Source organism: Equus przewalskii, chromosome 4 (genome assembly GCF_037783145.1).
Source record: "Equus przewalskii isolate Varuska chromosome 4, EquPr2, whole genome shotgun sequence".
NCBI lineage: Eukaryota > Metazoa > Chordata > Mammalia > Perissodactyla > Equidae > Equus > Equus przewalskii.
This window is the reverse complement of record NC_091834.1, coordinates 87,998,903-88,025,347: the sequence shown is the minus strand read 5'-3', so window position 1 is coordinate 88,025,347 and position 26,445 is coordinate 87,998,903. Positions and strand designations below refer to the sequence as shown.

Genomic DNA, 26,445 nt, shown 5'->3' with positions numbered 1-26,445 from the left:
GAATAATGGCTTCACTTAAACTCTAGAGACTGCCAGGTGCGCCATGGGGACTTCGGTGCCCATTCAGACCTCTCCCGTGATGCACCGCCTGGACTCCTGGGTTGCTTTTGTGACTCAGTCCTGGAGAAGTGTATGACAGCTCAGGATAAGAGGATCTCCGTGAAAGCAACTAAAAAGCACACTCACAAAGTCCTTCCAATTTCTAGTTAATCTGCAATGATTTTCGAGGACAAAGTATCTTTTCGAGTCTGAAAATCAACAGTGGGGTCAAAAAGGTCAAAACCATAGCAGAGATCATTACCATAGAGGACAGGGTCTCTCTGTAATTCTGGTGATTATATAGGTGATCTTGATCCTTTGCTCACCCAAGATTTATTCTCCTATTAGAGATTAGAGTAAAGGTGTGTATGAAAAGAGACAACAATACTACAAGCAGAAGAATCCACATCAATGGAATCACTCTAGTTCCTTCATTCTTTCATTACAGAAAGCTTCTATTTTCCACTGGCCAGGAAGCCCATGGAAGTAAAAAACTACAAGAGCCTTGCAGCATCTTGTTAAATAAGTTTTCTGACACATGGCAACTAGTGATTAATTACTGTGTTAGAAGACAACATTCCTACAGAGAGTTGCTGGAAATACAGATGCTGCCCATGCTTGATTAGACATTGCTTAAGGAATGCTGAGGCACACTGCTGCAGTCTACTATTTCTGGATATTTTGGTATCGCTGTTATATTTATTTTACACAGCTTTAAACTCAGTAGAATTGATGGAGCCCATTTCACAAAACCTGTCCCTATCAAAAACAAGAACAGAAAAAAAATAAGGCTATAAAGTGTGTCTGTGTATGCGTGTATGTATAAGAGCAGGAGAAAATGAGGAAGAAGGAGACTATGAATAGTAGGGATATATTCTTCCTGTTTGTAACACTTTCTGCTCTACAAAGAAAGAACTGTGAGGGAGATGGTCTGCTCCTTAGAAGCCTGTAAGAAAACTGACCCACATCAGCTGGTTAAAATTTCAGGGCATAAAGGTAAACTAAACTTTCTCATTATCCAAGCCCTTCACCAACGCCAAAACAAGCTTTGATGTGACATGTATTCATGCATCCAGTGCACACAATGAGCACTTACTGTGGTCCAAGCACTGAGGAAACAGACAGAAAACATCTCGGCCTCTTGGAGCCAATAGTCTAGTAAGGAGATGTCTTCTGAACCAGGACCAGAAGGACAGAATCAGCCAATTCTACATGTTCATGCTAGCCTATTTCCTTTTGTAATCCATTTGATTTAAAGAAAGTAACAAAAGAGTAAAGAGTAATAATAGCAGTACTTGTCCCAAGTGGTCACGTTTCAGCTTATACCCGTTCCTTGGACATCATTCACTAACCCGACTGTGAAAGGCATGCCTTGCTGCCATTCAGTTATTTCCTGAAGAAACACTTTGTCAGCACATGGCCCACCGATGCCACCCTCAATACTGCCCAGCCTGCATTTCATTATTCAGATGCCAGTATTTTTAGTACGTATTTGGGCCCCATACTGTCTGCCAAAACTGTGTTAATTTACTTATTTCAGCTAAATAAAAAAAATCATTTAAAAAAGGATGATTGAATTGAGGAATTATACTCCTCAGAGAATTAGTAATGCTTCTCTGTATCCCTCAGGCCTCCATGTTCTTAGCTTCCCCTTGTCAATGTTATTATGAATAGACTAATTCAATAATGAGATCATTCCCCATAAGAGCGACCAAATAATGCAGCATTCAGTCACACCTGGTTTCCCTAATCTGAGCAAGGAAGGCTTGCCACCAAATGTAGCCTAAAACAGGGAATTTAATGAATACACACACACCAAGACAAATAGGAAAAAAAAGACAGGGAAGGAGGACAGAAAAGCAGAGGAACAGGGTAGCAATGGAACAAATGGAGTGACAGATCGGAGAAGAAAGGTTAAAAATGAAGATATATGGTTATACGTTTTTCAAAACAAAGACCCTAGCATATATGTCTTAATAATTGTCAAAGTAATACAATATTTCATCATCCCCTTAAATGTCTCAGGAATTGCTTCAAATTTTCTTGAACTTCTCATGGAATCAAAAAATCAAGTGAAAAACAAAGCAGTACTAAATATTTGGCAGGAGCATTCTGCACTGTTAAAAACCAATGACTTCCTAGCCATAAAGGAGCTTATGGAATAATTCACCTAGGTATAAAAAGCAATAAAGCACTAAGAGAGCATAATCTATCCTCTTCAAAACTGTTTAAGATTTCATTAAAGCACCAAAGGTCTGATGATTTCAGTAAGGTGTAGATAGTGTTGAGACCACATGGAGAGAAAATAAAATTAACTCTCAACTTTGGAAAAGTGCATTATAAAGAAACACTAAGAATTGAGATGAGCAAACCTAGAAAAGAGCAAGTGAAAGTGCTATTTAAAAGAAGAACCTCCGATTACCTGAAGGCAGAGCAGGGCCAGAGATGAGTAACCACTCCCCACCCAATAAAAACAAGAAGAGGAGAAGGGTTGCAATTGGAAACGATAGAACAGATAAGGAAATATACGCATGTAAAAATATATTCAACACGTTATTCATGAGACGAAAAAGGGAAAAAGTCCAATGTCTACAAATTTGCAAATGACTAAATAAATCAATTATGGTTCATGTATACCATGGAATATTTGTTCAGGTACTAGAAGTAGTATTTTCAAGGAATATTAATGGATATGAGAAAAACTATGTTTTCAAAGAATATTATTGATATGGGAAAATGCAATTATATGAATATAAAACTATATTAAAATACTTCCAATTTTGTAAAGAGAAATCATATACAAACATATGTGTGGAAACTCACGTATACACACAGCACATGCACAAAAATCAGGAGAAAGTATACCAAATGTCATAGTTTAAAGTCTTATGAGTAATGATTACATTCTTCTTTGTATTTAATTTTACATATTTTATGCACTAAGCATACCTTACTTTAATAATCAGAAAAAAGTTACTGAAGTTTTGCACTAAGAAGAACTTAGGTTAGAGAACAGGAAAAGTTACCTGCCTAAGGGATGTTAAATATCCCACAGAATTTTTTTTTTCTAACATCCATGCCCAACGTCCTCCATTTTATATGTGGGACACCTGCCACAGCATGGCTTGATAAGCAGTGCGTAGGTCCACACCCAGGATCCGAACTGGTGGACCCTGGGCCGCCAAAGCGGAATGTGCAAACAACCGCTGTGCCACCAGGCTGGCCCAAATGTCCCATAGAATTTTATAGAATTACCTTCTCTATGACTGAAGAACATCTATTTTTTTTTTTTTTTAAATTGAGATATAATAGACATAAAACATTACATTAGTTTCAGGGGTACCATGTAATGATTTAATATATGCATATGTTGTGAAACGATCACCACGATAAGTTTAATTAACATCCATCATCTCTGTTTCATATTTTTTTAAACTAACTTTATAAGCACCAAGAATTTGTCTTTAAAAATGACTTTATAGGCAAGGAGTCTCGGTTTTGGTACAAGGAACTGAGCCCAGTCTTCCCTCCTACCTTGCAAAGTCCAGGTCTGCTTCCCGTGACATGGTGATGTTGGTCAAATTCTGCTGAAGAACAAAAATATTTCTACACATTTTCTTGATACCAGATTCACTGATGCGCCTGAAGTACTGGGCACCATTAATGAGGATGCAGGAGATCAGGTGTCCCAGGCCTGAGGGGGTCAGCACAGGGCAGTGGGGTGAAAAGAGAAGATAGGTTAGTGCCATACTGCGTAAACTCACATACAGGAGCTCTCTCTTCTAATCCTCCACAAATTTAAATGACCAAAGAAAACATCTCTGATGCTTGTAACTGCTGATCTTACAATCATTTTAGAGTTATACATTACTCTAATAGCTGCAAATGGGAAAACTTTATGCTGGCAACAAAACCTAGTATATCCATAGCTCTACCATTGCCATATACATCTAAAGCCACCATACCAGGGCTTAGAGAATATGCCAGGTTGTTATAAACTACTCAAGTGCATAGGACGATTGTTTTTCTGCACAGATATTTTGGGAGCAAAGAAGAACACATGTAAATACTATGGTCTGTTTGGTCTCCTCTTCCTCCCACAAAACAGATAGGGGTGCACTTTTGGCTCAGAAGTTGATTGGGAAGCTACACAGGCAAAAAAATATCAATAAGAAATTGGGCTATTGGTACTAATGCTAATATACCTCAACACTGATAACGGACTATATTTCTAAAGTAGTAACTGAAGAGAATGTAATCAGAAAGGAAAAGCAGATTATACATTAACTGTTGAGTTCCCATGAGACACCTATGGACATTTCTGGGGTCTCATAAGTGGTTTGTTCTCACACTGAAAGGACTGTCTTATGGTCTACGAAATCCGGCAAAGGGTACCTCAGTACATTAACAACTAAGAGGTCCCATTCAGATTAGCCTTTGTAATTAAGTTGAGGAACGCTGGTTCCAAACAACCTTAGGGACGTGTGGGTTACCATTTTTAAAAGTTACATTTTAATTCTAAATACTTGCAATTAAGTAAAGTTGTCTTCCATCTTTTGCCCTTATTCTTGCAAAGTTAGACTGAAGTAGGAAATTTCCCCTAGAACTCTACAGCTAGTCTGGCTACTAGCAAGAAGTCTACTATTTTTGTTACTTTCCTCTGCTAAGCTCATAGTCCCTCCACGGTGACCGTGGTCCAGACCCAAGCTTAGGCACATCTTCAGGTTCAGTGGCTCCCTCTGTCTTCAAAATGAGTTTTCCTTTTTTAGGGTGAAGTTGGAAAGGACGAGGAGGACGCATTCTCTCCTGCTTCAGCTACACTCACCCAACTGTTGCTTTAAGACCACAAACTCACTTGTATGTGCTACTACGTGAAAGTGAAGTTTTTTACTCAAAGGATTTTACACGTGGATTTTACAGTTAGATAATTTATTTATGTGAAAAATCTCTATGGGTCAAGAGATTTGGTGTGACTCTTCTGAGCCCATATCTTCAGGTATAATTTTGTTCTGCCGTGGTATAATGCAGCCTGCCCTAAGTGTAGGCAATGAGGAGACGCATTATTTGTAGAGAATAATAAATAATAATAAACAAATTTATATAATAGGTATAATAAATAATAATCAACAATAAAACAAATTACAAGTTGGTTTGCTTTATATTGTCACTATGCATCAGCCATTCTAACAGTATCTGTGATAAAGTACTCCTCCCTGGCACATCAAGGAGGATTGAGACCACTGACTCTTCCCCCTGCCTTGGGAAACTCAATTATTATGCCTTTTGAATTTAGAAAATTATATCCAGAGAAATCACTAGGTTTTTAAACAGGAAGTCTCAAATTTATGAATTCTTAGTTAAAATCTTTTCTGTGTCAGAGGATTACATCTGTATTTCAAGATGTTGTTGCTCAGAAGGATTAGATGTTAGGAAATGTCCAGGCCAAATGAAAAGAAGACTCTGGAAACTGCTGATATGGAGGGCTTGAAAGAGCCACAGTCAGAGTAAGGAGGAAGCTCTGTGTTGGAAGGGAAAAGCAACTTCCCAGATGGGCATTGTAGCTTCAAGAAATTCACAGTGCCGTGGGGCTAACTAACGCCTAACTATTGAATCGCATACTTTTTGGCTAAACACTTTTAGGGGCATTACCATTCAGACCACATCTCCATCTTTATGACATACTTTAATGGGAAATTAAGATTTTGGGGGGAGGTCCAAATTTGCTGGAATATAACTGTTTCATAAACAAGCAATGGCCATGCACTGACGCTTTCTTTCCTTACTTCAGGTTGCCACAATCCTTTGGACAATGTGCCTTCTTAATTGTTTTAAGTAACATTAGTTTAACTCTGTGAGAGACCATAGATGCTTCTGGCACCCAGGTCTACGTACAAACCAAAATAAGAAAAAAGGGAATATAATTTGAAGCCTAACGGGGGTCCTATGGTAGAAATTTAGCATGAAAATTATTTGGCTGGCATCACATTTTTCAAAATGTTGCAGGTGAACGCCTTGAGATGGTCCCGTCTTTCACACCCGTGCTCGCCTGCCTGAGCCTGAGGCATTTAGGGATGCGGCCTTCCTAAAATCACCGTTAATCGGAGGTTTCTGTTCTTTTCAGACAATAACACATTCTCTAAAAGAAAACCTCCCCTTCCAGTGATAATTTTACCTAACGCAGGATCTTTCAGGGTTCTCTCCTCATTGTATGTTTCTTTTTCTTTTATGAGCTCCTCTTGAGTTAATTCATGGCCCACTCCACATATTTACCCAACTCTCATGAGTGGCATGTCAGGGAGGCAGCTGGGCTGCCATCTTCCTTATCTTGGATTAAATCTCCTTATCAACCAGGAGCCATACTGTTGTCTACCTAGCCATACATAGAGAAGCTAGGTATTGTAGTTTTAATTTAAAAAACAAACCAACAAAAAACCCCAACCTTTTTCTACAAGTTTTGAACTTCAATAATACAGAAAAATCATGAAAACCTTCACCCTTCCTTCTCCCCAAACTCCCAGGAGCAGAGGCAGGGTCTGACCTTCAAATATATACTGGAACTTGTGCTGCTGCAGGCTGGCGCTCATGGCCTCTTCAATGGCGCTGATGTCTTTGTTGAGCTTGACCACCAGAGGGTCATAATCCATACTTTCCACATTGGCGACAATGGCATAGTTCCCCTCCTTTGCAAGGGGGATGAGATAGTGGAAACAGTGAACCCTGAGAAAGAGAGAGATGGGGAGAGCAGTTAGTAATAAATCTTTCTGATGAAAATAATGATCTTCTTGTGACAGAGTGACCAAATATTTAAAGCAGCAGTGACCCTGTAAATATTTACGTACTTCTTTCCTTTTTCACCAAAAGCCATCTTAGCTATTCGGCAGAACAGCTGAGCGATCTTGAGCAAGTCAGCTTCTGTGATTCTCGCTTGTTTAATCCATGCATTGGGGGTAGGAATGGATGAATTCCTTTCAATGACAGGACTATATGCGTAGTCTGAAAAGCACTATATTTTTCAACAGATATTGCCGTAGTGAAAACGAGAGGCAGAGCTCACAGATCTTAAAAGTGTAGGCTTTGGAATGAGACTACTTTGGTTTCAATTCCCAATTCCAATGTTTACTAGCTGTGTGACTTTGGGCAAGTTACCTCCTGTCTCTGTGTCACAGTGTCCTTATCTGTGCAATGGGGATAATAACAACACCTACCTCACAGGATGCGCTGAGGAGCTACTGCATATAAAGTATACAGCACAGGGCCTGGCATTACTATTATATTTATTATTGCTAAGCTATTACTTAAATAAAATGCTTACTAAACATTACGCACTTGTTAAAAATTGTCCTAGGCCCTGGCAATCTAAGACACAGTTTGTGCCCTTAAAGACATCACAGTCTAATGTGGATAACAACAACAACAACAAAAGATCAAAAGAGGGCAGTGCCTCCCTCAGAAGCCCACGTACCCAGGGTGCCATGGAAATCTGCTGTGGGGCATCAGGAAAGGTTCAAGAAGGAGATGATACTCGAGACACATAAGAGGGATCTGAGTGAGCCTGAGGAAGGCGTGTATTTCTATGTTGAAATGGCCTGAGTCAGTTTGGTCATATACAATTCTTAGGTTCTTTTTGGTAAATATCGGTAACTGCCAAAGTCGGAGGTGGGTAAGGATAGATTACTCCATAACCTTTGTATTATGATGTAGTGAAAGCAGGTTTCAGTCCAAATAACTCTACCACATATACAGGTATTTATTTAAAAACAAAACCCACCATACATTGGTAAATACAGTTCAAACGGGCTGTTCTGTAAGCTCAGTGAAGTGTCCGCTCTGTTGTTTTGGGTGCTCTGTCTGCCTGATCTTGTCATGGAATGTTTGCTGGGCATAGACAAGACGACAATCCAGAGTCAGGATTCTGTTACCCTTATTGTTGGCATCAGGTAACAAGAAATATTCCTTGACAAATGGCTGCAAAAGCCTTGGGCATTATCCCTAGTGATGCACCTACAGGTTTGACTATCATCTTTCTTTTCCTAAGTCAGGTTTACTGAGAAATAATTTACAAAGAGTGAAACTTACCCTTTTCAGTGTACCGTTGCCTACAGCTGTATAATCGCCACCATAATCAAGTTATAGACCTCTACCATCACCCCCAGAATTCCCTTGCACCCCTTTGAGGTCAATCCCTACTCATACCCCAAGGCTCTTGCAACCACTGATCTATTTTCTGTCCTTATAGTTTTGCTTCTTGCAGAATGCCATATAAATGGAATCACTGGAGTATGTAGGCTTTGGAGTTTGGCTTCTTTCACTCTGCCTAAAGTAGCTGAGATTAACCCATATTGTTGTTCATTCCTTGTTATTGCCAAGCAGCCTCCTCACCTATGGACGTCCTGCAATTTAACCATTCAGCAGTTCACATCTGCATTGTTTCTAATTTGGGGTGATTATGAATAAAGTTGCTTCATGTACAGATTTTTGTGTAAATATAAATGTTCATTTCTCTTGGGAAAATACCTGCAAGTGGGATTGCTGAATCATTCAGTGAGTATATGTTTAATTTTATAAGACACCGCTAAACTGTTTTCCATAGGAATTGTGCCACTTTCCTTTCCTACCAGCAATACACAAAAGTTCCAGTAGCTCCACGTCCTCACCGGCACCTAAGTGTTGTCAGGTTTTTTTTTCTTGAGGAAGATTAGCCCTGAGCTAACATCTGCTGCCAATCCTCTTTTTTGCTGAGGAAGACTGGCCCTGAGCTAACATCTGTGCCCATCTTCCTCTACTTTATATGTGGGATGCCTGCCACAGCATGGCTTGCCAAGCAGTGCATAGGTCCACACCGGGGATCCGAACTGGTGAACTGCAGGCCGCTGATGTGGAACATGCGAACTTAACAGCTGTGCCACCGGGCCTGCCCCTACGTCTTGTCAGTTTTAAAAAAAAATTTCAGCTTTGTTGATGTGTAATTGGCATATAAAATTGTAAGATATTTAAAGTGTACATCATGGTGATCTGATATTTGTATACTGTGAAAGGACTCCCTCCATCTAGTTAATTAACACATCAATCACCTCACATATTTATCTTTTTTTTTTAGTGAGAACATTTAAGTTCTATTCTGTCAGCAAATTTTAATTATACAGCACAGTGTTATCAACTATAGTCACCATGTTATACGTTAGATCCTCAGACTTTATTATTCTTTCAAAGATTTTATTTTTTTCCTTTTTCTCCCCAAAGCCCCCCAGTACATAGTTGTATATTCTTCGCTGTGGGTCCTTCTAGCTGTGGCATGTGGGACGCCGCCTCAGCGTGGTTTGATGAGCAGTGCCATGTCCGCACCCAGGATTCGAACCAACAAACCACTGGGCCGCCTGCAGCAGAGCGCACGAACTTAACCACTCGGCCATGGGGCCAGCCCCCTCAGACTTTATTATTCTTATAGCTGAAAGTTTGTACCCTTTTACCAACCTCTCCGTTTCCCCCACCCCCATCCACCACTTATCTACTCTGCTACTATGAGTTTGACTTTCTTTCTTAGATTCCACATATAAGTGATACCATGCAGTATTTGTCCTTCTTTGTCTGACTTATTTCACTTAGTATCATGCCCTCAAATGTCTGTCAGTTTTTTAAAAAAAATTTGTCATTCTAATAGATGTATAGTGGTATCTCACTGTGGTTTGAATTTGCATTTCCCTAATGACTAATGATGTGGGAATATTTTCATGTGCTTATTTGCTATCCATATATCTTTGTGTTCATGTCATTTGCTTAACTTTTTTATTGGGTCGTTTTTTTCTTATTATTAGCTTTTGAGAGTTCTTTATATATTCTGAATATAGGTCCTTTATTAGATATACATTTTAGAAATATTTTTCTCCCAGTTTTCGGCTTATCTTTTCATCTTAACAATGTCTTTCAAAGAATAGTTTTAAATTTTGATGAAGTTCAATTTATCATTTATTTCTTTTATGATTGGTGCTTTGGGTATTGCATTTGACAAATCTTTGTCTAAACAAAGTCAAAGATTTTTTTCCTATGTTTTCTTCTAGAAGTTTTGTAGTTTTAGGTTTTACATTTAGATCTATGATCCATTTTGAGCCAAGTTTTATGTAGGATGTGCTATATTCTTATAACCTACTCATGTAAAAGAATCCAAATATCTTGACTACCAGTTCATTTCAACGATGTCTGATCATCTTATCATCTGGTAATCAACTAATGACTAATTTCACCAATAAAAACTCATTCTGACATTCATGTGCTAATTGGCAAAATGTATAGTTTTGATCAAGATAACAGTAACTACATCATTTGCAGCCCTCTCTGGAATGTGACCTTTCTGATATCATGAAAGTTGATCAACCCTGGAGTGGGATTCACGACTAGGAAACTGATTGCTACTTGGTTGAAATTTAAACTAAGTAGCTCTTAGTTGAAAATAAAGTCAAGCCATCAATGCTAAAGCATTTTTACAGTAAATTACAGATGTCATAACTCTAGACAATGGGAAGACCATGTACAAAGCCATGAGGGTGTGAATGGAGGACAGTTTTAAGGAGTGATGAGTGGTTCCTTCTGGTACACATGGATCACATGACAGAGGCATGAGGTGAGCTTGGGAAGATGGGCAGGGGCCAGGTCATCATAAGCTTTGGAGGCCATCGAAGGACTCTGGACTTATTTGAGAAGCCACTGGGAGGCTTAGAAGGATTTTAAGAGGTGAAATGATATAATCAAATATCAGCATTGGCAGGATCTCTCTGGCACAGTGTAAAGGGTGGATTGACGGTGGAGAACAGAAGCAACTGGAAGTAGAGAGACCACTTAGGAAATCACTATGAATTGGAGTTGAGAGCTTAGGAGATCCTAAAGTAAGTGGCAGAGAGGAGAGTTAAACACTGTTTTAAGGTGCTATCTTCCCTTCTCAAAATGACTAGAGACAAAAAAGAAATTAAAATAGTCACTGGCAAATGTCAAATTCACATAGTGTTTTTTTTCCTTTTGAATTCTGGCATGTTGTTGCCGACCTTAACATGACTTTGGCATTAAGGTTTTCTGCAAATATTGCTGATTGCACAGCGGGATGGTTGATTTTTAGAAAGTAGGCACTTAGGATCCCAACAGTGACAGGCAGTTGCTGTTGAAGGCACTTAGAGCCCTCCTGATGGTGAGAGAAATCAGCTGATAAAGGTGACATTCTTGGCATCTTGGACTCTAACGGCAACTTAATTTTTTTCTTCTAAAGTTCAAATAGGAAAAAAAACTCAACAATTTTTAATGGCCTCACCATGTCTTTCATCTCTTGAGGGTGTCATTTGCATTATGCTTCAAACTGTGGGAAGGCGTTGCTTGGTGGTTACATGTGACCTACAGTGACACAGGTAAAATGTCAAATGCTCTTTGGATGGGTCCTTCAACATAGAACCTACTGGATTTGAGAACACGTTTTGGTTTGAACTTTAACAATGTTAAGGAAAAATATGGGCTATGGATATAAACATATTTCAGGGAATAAGACAAACTTTTGGCATTTGAGGTTGTTCTGGACTTCTTGCTAGTATTTCCCATTAATTTTTTGTCTGTTCTATCTGTGCTTTCTTATTACAGTGGCTTCTTGGGTAAAAGTGCCAGAGACAGTGTCTAACCAGCCACTTCTTCATCGCACCAGCTCTTGGATGACAGGGCCAAAGTTCTAATTTCCTTTTACAACAGGATGGGAACAAAACAAACAACTGATTATGATGACAAGAATGATGTTGGACATGCAGTCTCTGTACCTCTTAAATACAAGTAGTGGGCTACCAAGTGAAAACAGAATCTCCAATCAATTCATCTTTTTTCTTTTTTTTGCTGAGGAAGATTAGCTCTGGGCTAACACCTGTGCCAGTCTTCCTCCACCTTATACGTGGGTTGCTGCTGCAGAATGGCTGACAAGTGCCCAGGATCTGAACCTGCGAATTTGGGCTGCTGAAGTGGAAGGCACCAAACTTCACCACTACATCACAGGGCTGGCCCCTCAATTCATCTTCTTTAACAAGCAACAGGTTTTGTTTGGGGAAACAGCACTTATTTTATCTTGGTTTGGTTTCACACCAGCTAATCCTCAAGAGTCACTGAAGTTTTTATTGAGTACCTATTATGCAGCAGGACTATTGCAGGTTCTGGGCCATAACAATGAACAAGGCACACCTGATGCTGCCTTCTGGGCCCTAACAGCCTCCTCTGCAGTCACCCACTGTGGGGACCCAGAGCACTCAGCAGTCTCCCCTCTTTGAACATTATCATACTACAGTATAATGATTTGCTTGAGATGTGTCTTATTCATTTTGCACCATCAACTGTACAAACCAGGGGAAAAAAAGCTTGTTACTGTGACAAGGAAGGAATAAAGCGTGTCAACATTCACTCTCTGAGCTATACGTGGAGTGTTCTGCCTAGTTTTATGTACCATACTTCAACAAGAACAAAGACGAAAGGGAGCATATTCATAAGAAAGCAACCTGAATGTTGAAACTATGTTATATGAGGAGGTGAGGAAATTTAATTTAGAAAAAGTAAACACGTTTAGTGTTCTTAGTAAAAATAAGGAAAGATAATTCTGCATCCAGGACTCTAAAACTCAATCTTTTTGATATTCCTTCTTAAAATGATCTTTTTCTGTTTTTAAAATAATGCTGAAGGAGATTTAGCGGTGGGTGTTTCAGCACTGACTTGTTTCTCGTAAAGTTAATAAGTAATGCGTAAAGTATGTTCAGCATTATTAGGAATAGGACCGCCAAGATGTACAAAAATAAAAAGGGCACAATAGAGGTGAAGACTCAAATGTGTTGAAAATATCCCACTCGGAATTCACTACACTACAAGCAAATAATTCCTAATGTCGAACACCTCGTGCACCCACACAATCAATAGCATAAATTCTAGGAGCTGTGATAGTAATTAATTTGATGTTCCCTTGTCTTTCTGTGCAACCCAGGTAACAGAGGTATCAGAATGTTACTGGCTGATTTTTTTTTCTGTCTATTGCATTTATCTATTCATAGAAAACACCTGATTTATTTCACTGTCAGCTTGTAAATAAATAGAGAGCACATCTAAAAATTATCATAAAACAAATCAGAAAACATAGAGGAAAAGTCTTTATTTCTGGATAGCTGAATGTAAGAAATAAGATCAGAAATAATGATGAGTAAAATAAATTCCAAATCTGCAATGCTATTTCTTACTCCACTCACAAATGCTCACAAGCAATACAGAAGTAACTCATTGTACAAGATAATGAAGAATGAAAAAAGCAAGTGGCATACAAAAGAAGTGACATCGAAAATACATTATCAATTAGGCTTTGCCTGAGCACACCTGAAAGATATCCAAGTTCTGACTAGAGTCCAAATGTATGAACCAAAGTCCTGTTTACATTTTTAAAACCTAAATTTAGTAAAGACTCTAAATGAAAAGATACTCTATCAACTTTAATAATGTCCCATGATAATACAGGAGAAAATATACTACTGTACCCTTTCTGATCCTGAGGTTTCTGATCCTGAAGTTTCAAAAGTATACATCCAACTGTCTGTCTGACATTGCTACCTTGATATCTAATAAGCATCTCAAGCTGCATGTCTCCAAAACGGAATTCTTGATGTCTAGCCCTCCCCAACCTCTCCCCGCTCTGTCTTTCTCAGCTTAGTTAATGGTCCTGGCATTCACATAATTGCTCTGGCCCAAAGCTTGTGGTTTTCCTTGAATCCTTCTTTTCCCTCACTGCCACCAGCCCCTGTGCCCAATCCAATCTATCAACAAATGTTATCAGCTCTACCTTCAGAACACATCCCAAATCTAACGCTTCTCACACCTTCACCTCCGCCACTCTGGTGCTCATAACTGGTCTCCACTGGTCACTCTGTTTCCATTCATATTTCTCCCTGTAATCCCTTTTCCATACAACAGCCAGAGTGATCTCTTAAAAATAGGAATGAACGAATTGATGAATCTCTCTCCTCTGCTTTAAAACCTCCCATGGATTCTTAATGCACTTAGAATAAAATTTGAACTATTCACTTGGTCTGTAAGATGCCACAAGGTGTCGGGCTCCATGACCGCCACATGCTCAGGCTCAGCCTGCCTCTTTACCTGTCCCTCCACTCCTCCCCTCTCCTTGTTCACTGGGCTACAATCACATCGGATTCCTCTCTGTTCCTCAAAACTATCAAGCTTGATTTTGTCTCAGGACCTTGTGAGTGCTGCTCCCTCTATCTGAACTCTTTTCTGGTAGGTCTTTGTACAGATGCCTCCTTTTTGTTGCCTTGTCAGTTTCTCTGACCACTCCATCTAAAAAACAAAAAAACAAATCCTCCTTTCTAGTCGACCCCAGCCGCTCTCTGCACTGTCCAGTATGACAGCACTAGCCGCATTTGGCTATCGAGCACTTGAAACGAGACTAGTCCAAATTTTGATGTGCTGTAAGTGTAAAATATGCAGACTTCAAAGGCTTAGCGCAAAAAAATGCAAAATCTCATTAATAATTTTATGTTAATTACACATTAAAATGATAATATTTTGGACTACTGGGTTAGATAAAATATATTTTACGTTTCCTTCCACTTTCTCAAGTGTGACTATTAGAAAACTTAATTCATCTGTGTGGTTCACATGTGTGGCTCACCTTATATTTCTATTGGATAGAACTGCTTGATTCCATTATGCTATTTTGGTTTTTTAGTTGCACTTATCTGAAATTTTCTTTTTTGTTTACTCATTGGCTGTCCTGCGGCCTCCCTCCACCCTCTGCCCCCTCAGTAGAATGTAGTTCCATGACAGCAAGGACCTAGAGTGCTTTTTTTCATTGCTGTATCCCAATTTTTAGAGCACAGCCTGGCACCAAGAAGGCATTCAACAAATATTTATTGAATGAGTAAATGAATGATTGAAGATTTCCTAGTCCTTTCTTCCTACCATTTCCAGAGGTGTGATAATAGCTAATCAGAATATTATCATCAGATAAAAGCTAATCAGAATACTCTACAATGCAGAGGAAGGAATAAGAATCCAAGAGTATGGCATCTTTGAAACTATTTTCTTCAATTATCATTTAACTTAATCTCTTCAATTGGGTTTTAAGTTCTTGAAGAAAGGGATCATGGTTCTTGCATCTCTATACTCCCTCCTTGATTAGCAGAGTTACTTAGTAAAAATGTCAGTGATAATCAAGTCACCATAACTGCACAGCTACCACATGTGACCACTTACTATGTGGCAGGCATTATACTAATTATTTATTATTTCATTTACAAAGTCTATAAGTTAGGAATTATTGTTTCATTTTTAAGACAAAGAAACAGGGTGAGTAAAGTTAATTAACTGCCTTAAGATGGCCTAGCCAGCTGGTAGAGACATTCAAATTCAGATCATTCTGATACAAACTCTGAATCACCATATTCACAATACAGCATGTGCTTAAAAACTTTAACAGTGACTGAATAACACTAAAAATCACTTTCAGTGTAAAAAAGGCACAATGTCAATAATAATCATAATCAAAAATTATGGTGATACTCTCCAGAAATAAGCAAGGGATTTATGACCCACAGTGCATGTAAATCACAAAGTCTTGTACTTGGCTGTGTCATACCTGACTTCCAGATGTAGGACCAGCAAGCAGCGGTCAGCCATATCCTGGAAAGATCTGGCAAGTTCGCTCAGAGTCTGCATGATCTGCTCTGACACTGGGGGGAGGTCCATGTTCACGTGGCTCTCTGGAGCAGGAGACATCACTAAAAGAAGGGGTGAGGACAAAACACCAAGCATTTTATTAGATGCCTACAGGTTTTTTTGAAATGACATATTATTTTGTTGCTCATCATGCTGTTTTTACCAATTTGGCTAATGCTAGTGTTGGCAGCATTAGGCATCCAAGACATGTTGGACTATTTTTGTACTTGATTAAACACAGAAGCCCAGCTGATTGTCTTGAATCAATTCACAGAATGATAGAAACAGAATCTCAGAGTTGGAAGTGAACTTAGAAGTCAGTCATCTGGGCCCCTCACGAGGTCTATGCTTGTACAATTTGTACATCTTCAAGTGGCTGTTCAGCCTCTGGTTGCACATCCACACAAACATTTGTGAAAGGAAACTCAATAGCTTTTGAAGCAGCCTATTCCATTTCTGAAAGATTTGACCGTCTAGCATCAAGCCATATCTGTCCTCATTAACTTCTAATCATTGGCCCAGATTCTACCACCCTTGCAATCATTCTCATGTGTGTCAGTACTTCAAGTATTGAAGATATCTCTTTTGGCTTCCTTGAAGTCTTCTCTTTTCCAGGCTAAACGTCCCCAGTTTTCCAACTACCTTCAAATAATCAGACTGAGTCATTTTACACTTCTCATAATTCAGCAAAAAACATTCTAATGGTTCTATATTTCCCTCAAAATGTGGGATTCAAGACCAAACATAATGAATACAATAGAGTGGGCTGCCTTGACTAGAAAGACTGATTAATTCTCTTGTTCTAGATGCCAGGCTGCTTGCATCTCAGCCTACAATCTTCCAGGCGTTGAGGGGAGAGGCGGTGTGTTGTATTCTACTTTAACTCACAGAGAGCTTGCAGTCAGCTAAAAGCCTTAAAAAGGTCTTTTTGGAAAATTTGATAAAGCTACTTTCTATATCTCTCTCAAATAATTGATAAAATATTTAACAGTACTCCAATATTTTCTTCAGGAAAAATACCAAAGAGCAAAAATGTGAACTATGTTTTTTTTTATGTCTAGACTTCTTTTCTCAAAGATCACCAACAATAATTTGGCAGTTTCATTCGAAAGCTCTTTTGGTTCTCTAGAGCCTCAAAGACTGGCTTTGAGTCTTGGCTCCACTACTTACTGATTATGTGACCAAGAGCTAATTACTTCTATTCTGTCTGCCTCAGTTTCTTCTTCTGTAAAACGGAGATAATAGTACCTACAGCATGGGGTTGTTGGGAGCATTGAATGGGTTAATGTAGACAAAACACTTAGAACAATAGTATATAAAACTCAATGTTAATATACATAATACACGCAAATAATTATTATTATTCTTTAGTATGTGATTTGTCTAGGTTAAGTGTCTTAAGATCAATTACAGCAACAAAGTACTTAAAAGATAATTCTATCCATCTTGAAGTTCAATTTCCATTTGTCAGTATTTTTTGCTTTTCCACCTGAAAATTCTTCTCCCTATCAGAGGATGCAGTGTCCTTTGGAAGAGGGCTCCCCGGACTTAGAGCACATGGCATTTGGTGAGGTACTACTGACTAACGCAGGAGGTGTTCACCTTACAGGGTAGGGAGTCAACATCTGGCTGCAGCAGTATCTACAGTTACTGGCTTTCAGTGCTGCGTCTATTCCTAGACTCTGCCAAGCCCAGAGGAGAGCCCAGAGGGATGGTCAAGACTTATAAGGCCAAGTGGAACCAGACTTTAATAAATTAAAATACCACACAAACATTAAAAAATGAATTTTGTTCAAGGGAACTGACGTGTAAGGAAGAAGAGAATGTAGTGACGTAGATTTAAAATTTTACCAGCCTTGGCAGCATCTAAGATATTCACTAACGTGATTTGCAGGACTGGATGTGTGACATTACATGTCCTCTCTAATTTAACATCATTCAAGTTGTTTGATTGCCAGGTGAGATCACCGTCTTCATAATGTTTCCATTTGGCAGGATGTACGAAAGCAACTGTAAGTCAACATTGTTCTAATATTTCAAAGCATTTTAGGGCTTTTGAGCCTCTGGATTCCTCTGTTGTGTGACGCTAACTGTGGCATGGTGAGGTATCTATACAGCAATGAAAAGAGGAAGAAATCAGACTTTGAAGAAATCAGACTCGAGGTCTGAGGTCCAAAGCTATACCATGTAATCTCCCAAACCTTATCAAAGGCATTCTGGACAAATTCCACCAAGAAAGTTAAAAAAGTCTCCCTTTCTTATTATAGAAATATACAATTTCATCATGTGTAGCCAATGACCACTGCCAAACCGTGCAAATTAAAAAAAAAAAAAATCCAAGTAGAGGAAGTTAACAGCAAGATAAGCAGCCAAGATAAAACTTGCAAAGATTGAGGTAAAAGTAGTTTAGAATAGCATCATGCTGTACATTTTGCTCAACCATAATCTAAAGCAAAAACACATCTTAGTAAAGCAGCATGAAAAATTATGCCCAGAACACTTTTGAAAAGCTGGCTTGTGAATTCCTCAGGGTTGACTGAAATTTACGAAGTTTTCTTAACAAGAAAGAATACACTGAGCACAGAAATGCTGAGCACTGCAAAGACAACACCAAACAATTAACTAGCTCTTAAATGTCAAATGGAAATCTTCAAAAAAAGCAATGCTGACAGAATCTGCTTGGGAGATTATAGTCAGGATAGGAGGTTACTGGACACACACATGCACACACATTTGCACATACCGTTTTAGAGGCTATGATGGCTGTTATATTTATCTCAGGCATTGCTCTTCACATTGCCAGAGCCCACATATGTTGGGCTTTAAAAATATTAGTACTTGATCATTTTATCAAGATATGGACTTTGAGCTGTTTTTCTAATGCTGTGGATCGGTCATATCAGATCATTCATATTATCTTTGTTCCTCTTATAACCATTGCATAAAAGCAGGCATTTTTGATACTCCTAGCTAACTCTTTGCAGCGAGGTAACTGCAGCTTTCTGTACTAAATTGATTGGTCTATATGAGGAAGCTGAAACTTGTCTCTGGCGCAGACACTGCTCGTTAGGTGAACCAACTGGTATTTCCTTCCAATTCTCCTTCGCTCATTAAACTATAGACTCTAAAAAGCTACACGTTTGCATTCCCAGCTTTGTTCGCAGCTAGACTTGGCCATGTGTCACCATCTGACCAATGACCCTCTAAGTAGATTCTTCTGTGGCAACTCGATCTAACCCTAGGATAATCCTGCAACTCATCTTCTGACAGGGAAACAAAAGTACGGATTGTTGCCACTAAAATTTTCTGGATTTTAATTTCAAAAAGGTCCTCAATACCACTTGTCAATCCTTCACTAGTTTTTGGCTAGCTCTTTTCCCTTTCTCAGCAACTTTCCCAAATTCATGCTGCTCTCCCCAGGCTTTTTGTCCTTCCTACTCTCTGTTACTCCTCTCTCGAGGACCTCAGATTCTTATTAAGACTTCACAAGAACTGTCAACACTTGCTGTCTCTGTCCTCTTGCCTTCTACTAACTCTTCCATGTGCCATAATCTGATTTCTGCCTTCACTTCTTTACTAAATAACTATTCTGATAATTGTCATCAATGCTATTCTAATTGCCAGATCCACTGGGCAGTTCTCAGTCCTAATCTCAGAAAGGCTCTCCGCTACCTTCAACGTGACTGGCCATCTCCTTCTCGAAAGTCTGTTTCATACGGCACCATATTCCTCTGGGTGTCCTCTTACCCCCCTGACATTGTTACATCATCTTCACAGTGCCCTTCACTGGGCCCTCTTCCTTTAGCCCACCCATAAACGCTGGTGTTCCCAGGGACTTTTTCCTCTATTGGTCTCCCTTGTCATTCTAAATGGTCTCTAAGGGTGAGCTCATCCATTTTCACGGTTTTTGCTATTATGGAGGAATTGATGATTCCTGAACTTCATTTGATCAACTGTTTGCAAGCTATCTTAACCTGTATATCCCACAGGCATCTCAAATGCAATGTGTTCAAAACCAAACTCATTATCTATCCTTAGCATCTGTTCTTTATCCTGAATTCCCTTTCTATCAGCAGTATAGTAATCTGGGAATCTCAGCTGCAAACGTGTGAGCAATCTTTGAATCTCTCCTCTCCCTCACTCTCCTCAGCAAAGACTAATTTTTCCAACTTTATTTCCTAAATGTTTTCTTAATATACTTTGTCTTTTCTATGTCTACTGTCACTTTCTTTTTTAGCCCTCATCTTTCCCATGGACTACTATAATAGGCTCCTGACTGATGTCTTTGCCTCATGCCTGGCCCCTGCCTTAATTCAATCCTCCATATTTACCTAATTAAATGTGAGTTAGACAAAGAAAGTTATTTATCTAAAAGACAAATTTGACTATGTTAATTTCTTGTAAAAATAACATCAATGTTTCCCATTGCTTATATAATAAAGTCCAAGCTCCTTAGCAAGGCTTTCCATGATTTCTAGTTTCTGCCCAACATCTCAGTTTTTCTCCATCTTTCACCACTCTCTCTTTCCTCTTCAATTTCTCCCCTCCCCAACCCTGGCCCTTTGACCCACCACTCTTTTAAAGTACATTCCCTAAACATATCATGGTGTTTCAGGATTCTATACCTTTGATGGCTTTTATTCTTCTTTCTATACTATTCATGCTTTCTGGCTTACAAAGCCTTTCCTGGGGCTGGCCCAATAGCCGAGCGGTTAAGTTCACATGCTCCGCTTCAGTGGCCCAGGGTTTCACGGGTTTGGACCCTGGGTGCTGACATGGCACCGCTCATCAGGCCCTGCTGAGGCGGTGTCCCACATAGCACAACAAGAGGCACTAACAACTAGAATATACAACTATGTACTGGGGGCTTTGGGGAGAAGAAGAAGGAAAACAAAAAGGAAGATTGGCAACAATTGTTAGTTCAGGTGCCAATCTTTAAATAAAGAAAAAAAAGAAAGCCAGAAAGCCTTTCCTCATTCTTCACGCAGGGTCATTGGCTCTTCTGGGTGTTTTTTGTTTTTTTCCCCACATAAATTTACTATAGTAGTTATCATATTCCATTGACATTGTTTATCAATATGTCTCCCTCCCAGATCATTAACTCCTTCAGGGCAGGGATTATATATGCATTCCTATTTTGAAGGCCGGTGGAATAACCGGAGGCATTACAGGAGCTCAATCAATGCTATAATAATTAAGCTGAACAAATGACTTAATTGACCAAAATAACATGGCAAATAATTCAAATAATAACAGACTGATAAAGATCAGGAAAGAGAAAGAAGAACTTGCCATTTACAACTATAATTTTCTCCTTAGTTTCTTGAGTATATTCTAGGGACTGAGTGGGGATGTGGAAGTAGTTCATCATGCTGGTTTCCTGGGCTATCCGGGGACCTTGCACAAGTACAGTCTGAAGCAGTTCTGGTCAACCCTTACAATCTCAACACCTTCCCTGTAAACTGTGTTGCCTTTAGAAGTTACTTTAATTTCATGAGTCCACCTTGATGCAGCAGAGATTTGAGATCTCTCTTTTTCACTGACATAAAATTTCTGGCATATCAAATACTCTGCATCTCTCAAGGAAAGCCAACACACTAACTGTCATGGAGAAGCAATCAGCCTAGGACATTAGGATGTCTCAAGTGCTCCCACATCCTAATATTAACCAGAATGAAATCTGTTTAGGTCTTAAAATTAGTCAAAATTGGACTCATTCAGACCCAGAAGAGCATCTGTTTTCAAGGATGCAGCTGCTACACTTTCAACGGCAACTTACTGTGACTTCTTTAATTGATTCATATGAGGATGTCCTTGTGCATCTGCAGTATTACCTAAAATTGTTACAATATTAGCTTAGACTGGTATCAGCTGTCATGAAAGTGATAAATTGAAAAGGGAAAGATGGTTATCATGGCAGTAAAGAAAGGTGAGCGCTGTGAATTCAAACATTTTAGAAGATGGAAAAAGACAATAAAGAATGATCCCATGAGATTTTCTCACTGGAACATATTTTAGAAGATCAAATTCTGGTACAATCATTATTTTGGACTCCTCTTCTTACTTGTACAGAGAAATGAGACCACATAATCTTTGCTTGAACCCAGGATAAAATTATTTAATTTCCAATCTTCCGTTTTCCTATTTAGAAAATTGTGGCAATAGCATTTTTCTAACTCCTAGAGCAACGTGTTATTAGGTTTTGTAAATAATTTTGAGATCCTTTGATGTTGTTACCCAGCTGACATTTTTTAAAATAAAGATAGGAATGCTGATTAGTTCTGTGACAATAAGAACTCATGGGGCTTACAGAGTCAATGGGGGCTGTGACAGCAGACTCTCCATCTAACCCATTTGCTCTCCTTAAATGCCTGTGGGATATGCTACTATCATCTAACACTGGGGTAGGATTTAAAAGTGTCAGACACTATAATACCACAGTTGCAAGTTGGAACTTTAACACCAGCTAGTTCTATCCTCAGCTTTCTTAATTTCTCTGTACCACTATCCCTACTTTCTATTCATTCTCTTGAATTATTTGCAAACTATATAAGTTAACTGTCTCCCACCCCAGTGCTTTGTATACAGTAGGCACTTTCTAAATGTTCATTAAATAAATTATTTATTTATGAACGGAATGAATAGATGATCTCCCTATGCTAAAGTATCTACTGTCTTATTAAGCATCTAATGTGAATTTTCTTAAGAGAGAGATGTTCTTTCCTCCCTATCTAAGTCAGTTACTACAAACTAAACTCTTTTTGATCTTTCTCTGTCCTGAGATACATTTTTAACACCTAGCTATTCTTCACCAACAGTTCTAGCTTTAGACACTATTATCAAGCCAGTTATTTAGTCTCTCTTTCCCACTCTCCAAACGATCTATAACCTAGTTGTAAGCTCTTTTGTTTGACTTCTACATAGGATGAGCGTTATCTAACAAACATGTTTGGTAGGTTCTCTTCATTTTGCTTCTTATTGCAGAAGCAATAATTCTTCTGTCCCCAAATAATAACTATTTCTTTTCAGTCTAGATTTCCCTAGAAATTTTGGGTTTGAACTAGCAAAGTCAATTGATTTTGAAAACCACAACACTGACTCAGATTGTTCTTTGTCCCACAGAATTACGATTGCAAAGGATGGGGGTGTATTGCACATTACTCAGATTTGACTCCGTACATGCATACACACGTGTATAACCAGCTCTGGAAATACAGCCTCCTCTCTGAGACATAACACCCAACCAATGAATCCTTTTATATCTAAAAGCTATGTAGCAAGAATGGCAGTCATCAGTCTTTTCATTGCTGCCTCTGGAAGGAAGCTCTCTTTTGTCCATTCTCACAGGTGAAGAAGGGCAAATGGAAGGGACTTTTGAAAAACTAGGGTGGGGAAAAGTGGAAGAAATTCATTACCAGGAAGAAAAAAAGAGATAAAGATGGGGAAACAGGAGGATGAGGTGAAGGTGTCTTATTTATATTTGCTTTTCTAGGGTCCATTCCCCTAATTGATAATGCGTTTATTACCAATAAAATAAAATAAAATAAAATGCTTCCACCACATTACAGGAGGCAAACACTTCTTTTCTGTGGTACAGTTATTTAAATGATCATGTGTTACATCTTTTCCCTCTACTAACCATAAGACAGTGGGCATTATAACTTCCTAGCGTTCTTTTGGACATCTCTCTCTTCCTCTCCTCCAAAATGTCTTATATTATCCTAACTATAGACAGTGACTCTTTGGGGGAAGAAAAGATAAGCCAGTCCTACTCACTGCCCAGTCTAATGACTCGGATGTTCAATGACATTTGTTTGAAAATGTCTTCTTATGAGGCCCCCCCAACCCCATAAAAGACCAAAGATGAAACTTTTATAAAGAAATTAACTTTAAGGATGCTTCTTAAGAGTAAATTTTCATCTCTATGAAACCATACTCTTTCCTGCTGCTCCCCAGAGGAATACAGTTTATTCTTTCACTTTTTATTACCTCTAGAACACATTTCTTAACAACTCAAGCCTCCTTTTCCTCATCTATACAACTCAGAGAGTTGTTGTGAGGACCATGTGGGGAATGTGGCCCCTAACATGGTGCCTACCGCAAAGCTAGGGACAATTCTCTGAACTCCTGTAGCACCCTGCCTCCCCCTAATGGCCTTAGCACAATTCATCTTGCACTGTACTTGCCTAAGGCATCCCTGGCAGACTGTGAGATCCATGAGAACAAAAGCAATAACATATTCTTCCTGTCATTTCTGATAGCATATAGCTCTTCCTTACACTCAGAAATACTGCCTGTTGAATATAATCTTTAAGTTAAGGACAAATCAAATAATTTTATCTCCTTTTTTTCCCATTATATCTTCACAATGCCTTTAACCTAACGTCCTCTCAATAGTTCATTAGCCTGGAACATTATTCTATTTCAGAGTGAGAAATTGAAGCTCCAGAAAAGCTATGAATGTTTGAAACTGAAGAATTATTCCAAATATTGATCCACATAGGAAAACAAAGGAAATGTGTATAAGATCCACTGTGAAGAGCAAAACAAAAATAAGAAACAAGGTAACAAATGACAGCTGTTCCCTTAAGCTACCACAGGAGAAGAGGCCAATTCTGAGCCAACAGTATACACTGCACACTGCACAGTTCCGTGGAAGGAAAATCCCACCCAGTTATGAACCACTGCTTGAGGGTAACAAGCCTGAGCAAGCCCCAGGTCCTCCACGACATTTCGCTTTAGGCTCCTATCTCCATGCAGCGCAAACCAGCACAGACACACGGTCTTTCCACCTTGTGAGTGACACTACAGACCTCAGTCTCTTTTGGTCCTCAGGGCAAACACTAAGATTGATTTTTCTTTTATTCCAAATAATCCTCCCTGAGGCTTGGTAAAAACCTAATCATCAACTAAAAAGGCGTGTGGTGTGGCCAATTCAGCTCCTGCCAGATATGAAAGAGAAATGGAGGGAAAAAGCTAATGAACAGCTCTAGTCCTTCTGTCGAAAGGCACTATTGTGGAGCTATATTAGATTTCCATGGACTTTGTAAGCTTTTTGTATTTCTATAAAACCCCACATCAAAGAGCATCTTAAAGTGTTAACAAATACTTAACCAGATATTTTAGGTGAATGAGCGACACAGATTTAAGTTTTAACAGAGTTTTAGAGAGAAAAATATTACATGGCAAAGAGATAACATTTATCCCTGTGTTCAAACAGGAGCCTTACAGCTTTAGCATTTGTAAATCTTCCAAAGAGCTTTAGGGGATGGCTTATTCATGGGGTAAATTAGAAATATTGGTGCCCTTTACAAACGGTGAAACTGAACCAAACAGAAATAAAGCACGTTTCCCAATACGACACAGCAAACAAGTGCAACAAATAAAGACAGAACTAAAGGAATTAAGTTGAAAGTCCTATATGGGGTCTCTCTTCAATTTAACTTTTTCCAGTCGCCTTTTTTCATGAGCGTCCTGTTCAGGCAGCTGCATCATTCATAAATTTAGGCCCAACTTGAGAAATCAACTTCTTGACGGAGAGCGGGTACAACCTCACAGTTATCTTTGCCTTTCCAGTATATAACGCAGCTTCTGGAACCCGCAGGTTAAGTATCAAGTACAGTGAACAAGAAGGTGCCCTTTGGAGACAGATAGACCTGAGTTCAAATTCTGACTTTCTCACATCCCATTTGGGTGAACTTCTCTAAAACAGATTCCCCACCTGTAAAAGGAGATCATCATACCTACCTCACCAGATTCTGATGGTTAAATGAGAAAATATATAAATGCCTAGAATAGCATTTGACACACAAGTGCTTAATATATGGTAGTTACTATTACTACCCCTACTAGTATTTATCAATGAAGATGTGTTGAATGTATAAATAACAAAAACCCAGTTTCCTTCTCCTCTATAGCTTTAAGTAGCCTTTGGAACAATAAGAGTATCCTTATATATTTAATGGCAAAACCTGATGAGCTACTGTGACTGCAGAGCAAAACAGGGAGACTCCTGGAAACACTGGTCACCCTGATCCTATCACTGTGTGGACAACACACAGACAACTGACTTATCTGGAAGACAGAGGTGACCCTGCCAAGAACACAGACGATCACCAAGACTAGCTATGCAGTTGGTGTCGGCTCCCTTTGAAGCACGTTGGAAGTAAGAAATAGAGAGAGAATTCACTTGCTAACACATGGTGCAAGACTTTCAGGTGTAAATCTTGCTAAGAGAATTTCTGGTCATTGAGGACAAGTGTGGCCACTGCTCCAGTATGAGGCAAAGACTACAGTTAAGTGCCTCCTCTTTAATTTCCCTTGTGTCAGATATTCCCTGTGTGGGCTAAATTGATGCATTGCTGCCATACACATATTGACTAATGCCTTGTGAAGGTTTATAATATACAGCTATATTTCTGTCTTTATACATTAGTAAGACATGAATGCTGTTCACACATCCATTCTAGTTTTGTAATATAATCCCTAGAATAATTAACAGTTTAGATAGATGCTTCCAGAATCAACTTCCCTAAAAACCAAAAGATTAATAATCTGTTTTTATGCCAGCTAAGGGTAAGCTACATAGAGAAGCAATCATTTATCTATCAGGTGATTATACAATTTCAGGATATTGCCTCAAAATCTAAATAATCTTCTTTCCCTAAGTAAAAGAATATGTATTCTCAT

General features: G+C 38.9%; 1 protein-coding gene across 3 annotated transcripts in view; it reads right to left on the bottom strand.

The window, feature by feature from the left end:
• The window catches only part of EXOC4 (exocyst complex component 4), a 758,598-nt gene that overhangs the window by 51,963 nt on the left and 680,190 nt on the right, over positions 1-26,445 (bottom strand). For all 3 annotated transcript variants that reach the window (XR_011539582.1, XM_070617731.1, XM_070617732.1), the window contains 3 exons: positions 15,677-15,818; positions 6,578-6,756; positions 3,574-3,733 (listed from right to left, as the gene is read on the bottom strand). Coding sequence is in view for 2 of the 3 variants with exons in the window: in XM_070617731.1 (XP_070473832.1) it covers positions 3,574-3,733; positions 6,578-6,756; positions 15,677-15,818 (481 nt within the window). In the remaining variant the exon portion in view is untranslated. The remainder of the gene's footprint in view (positions 1-3,573; positions 3,734-6,577; positions 6,757-15,676; positions 15,819-26,445) is intronic.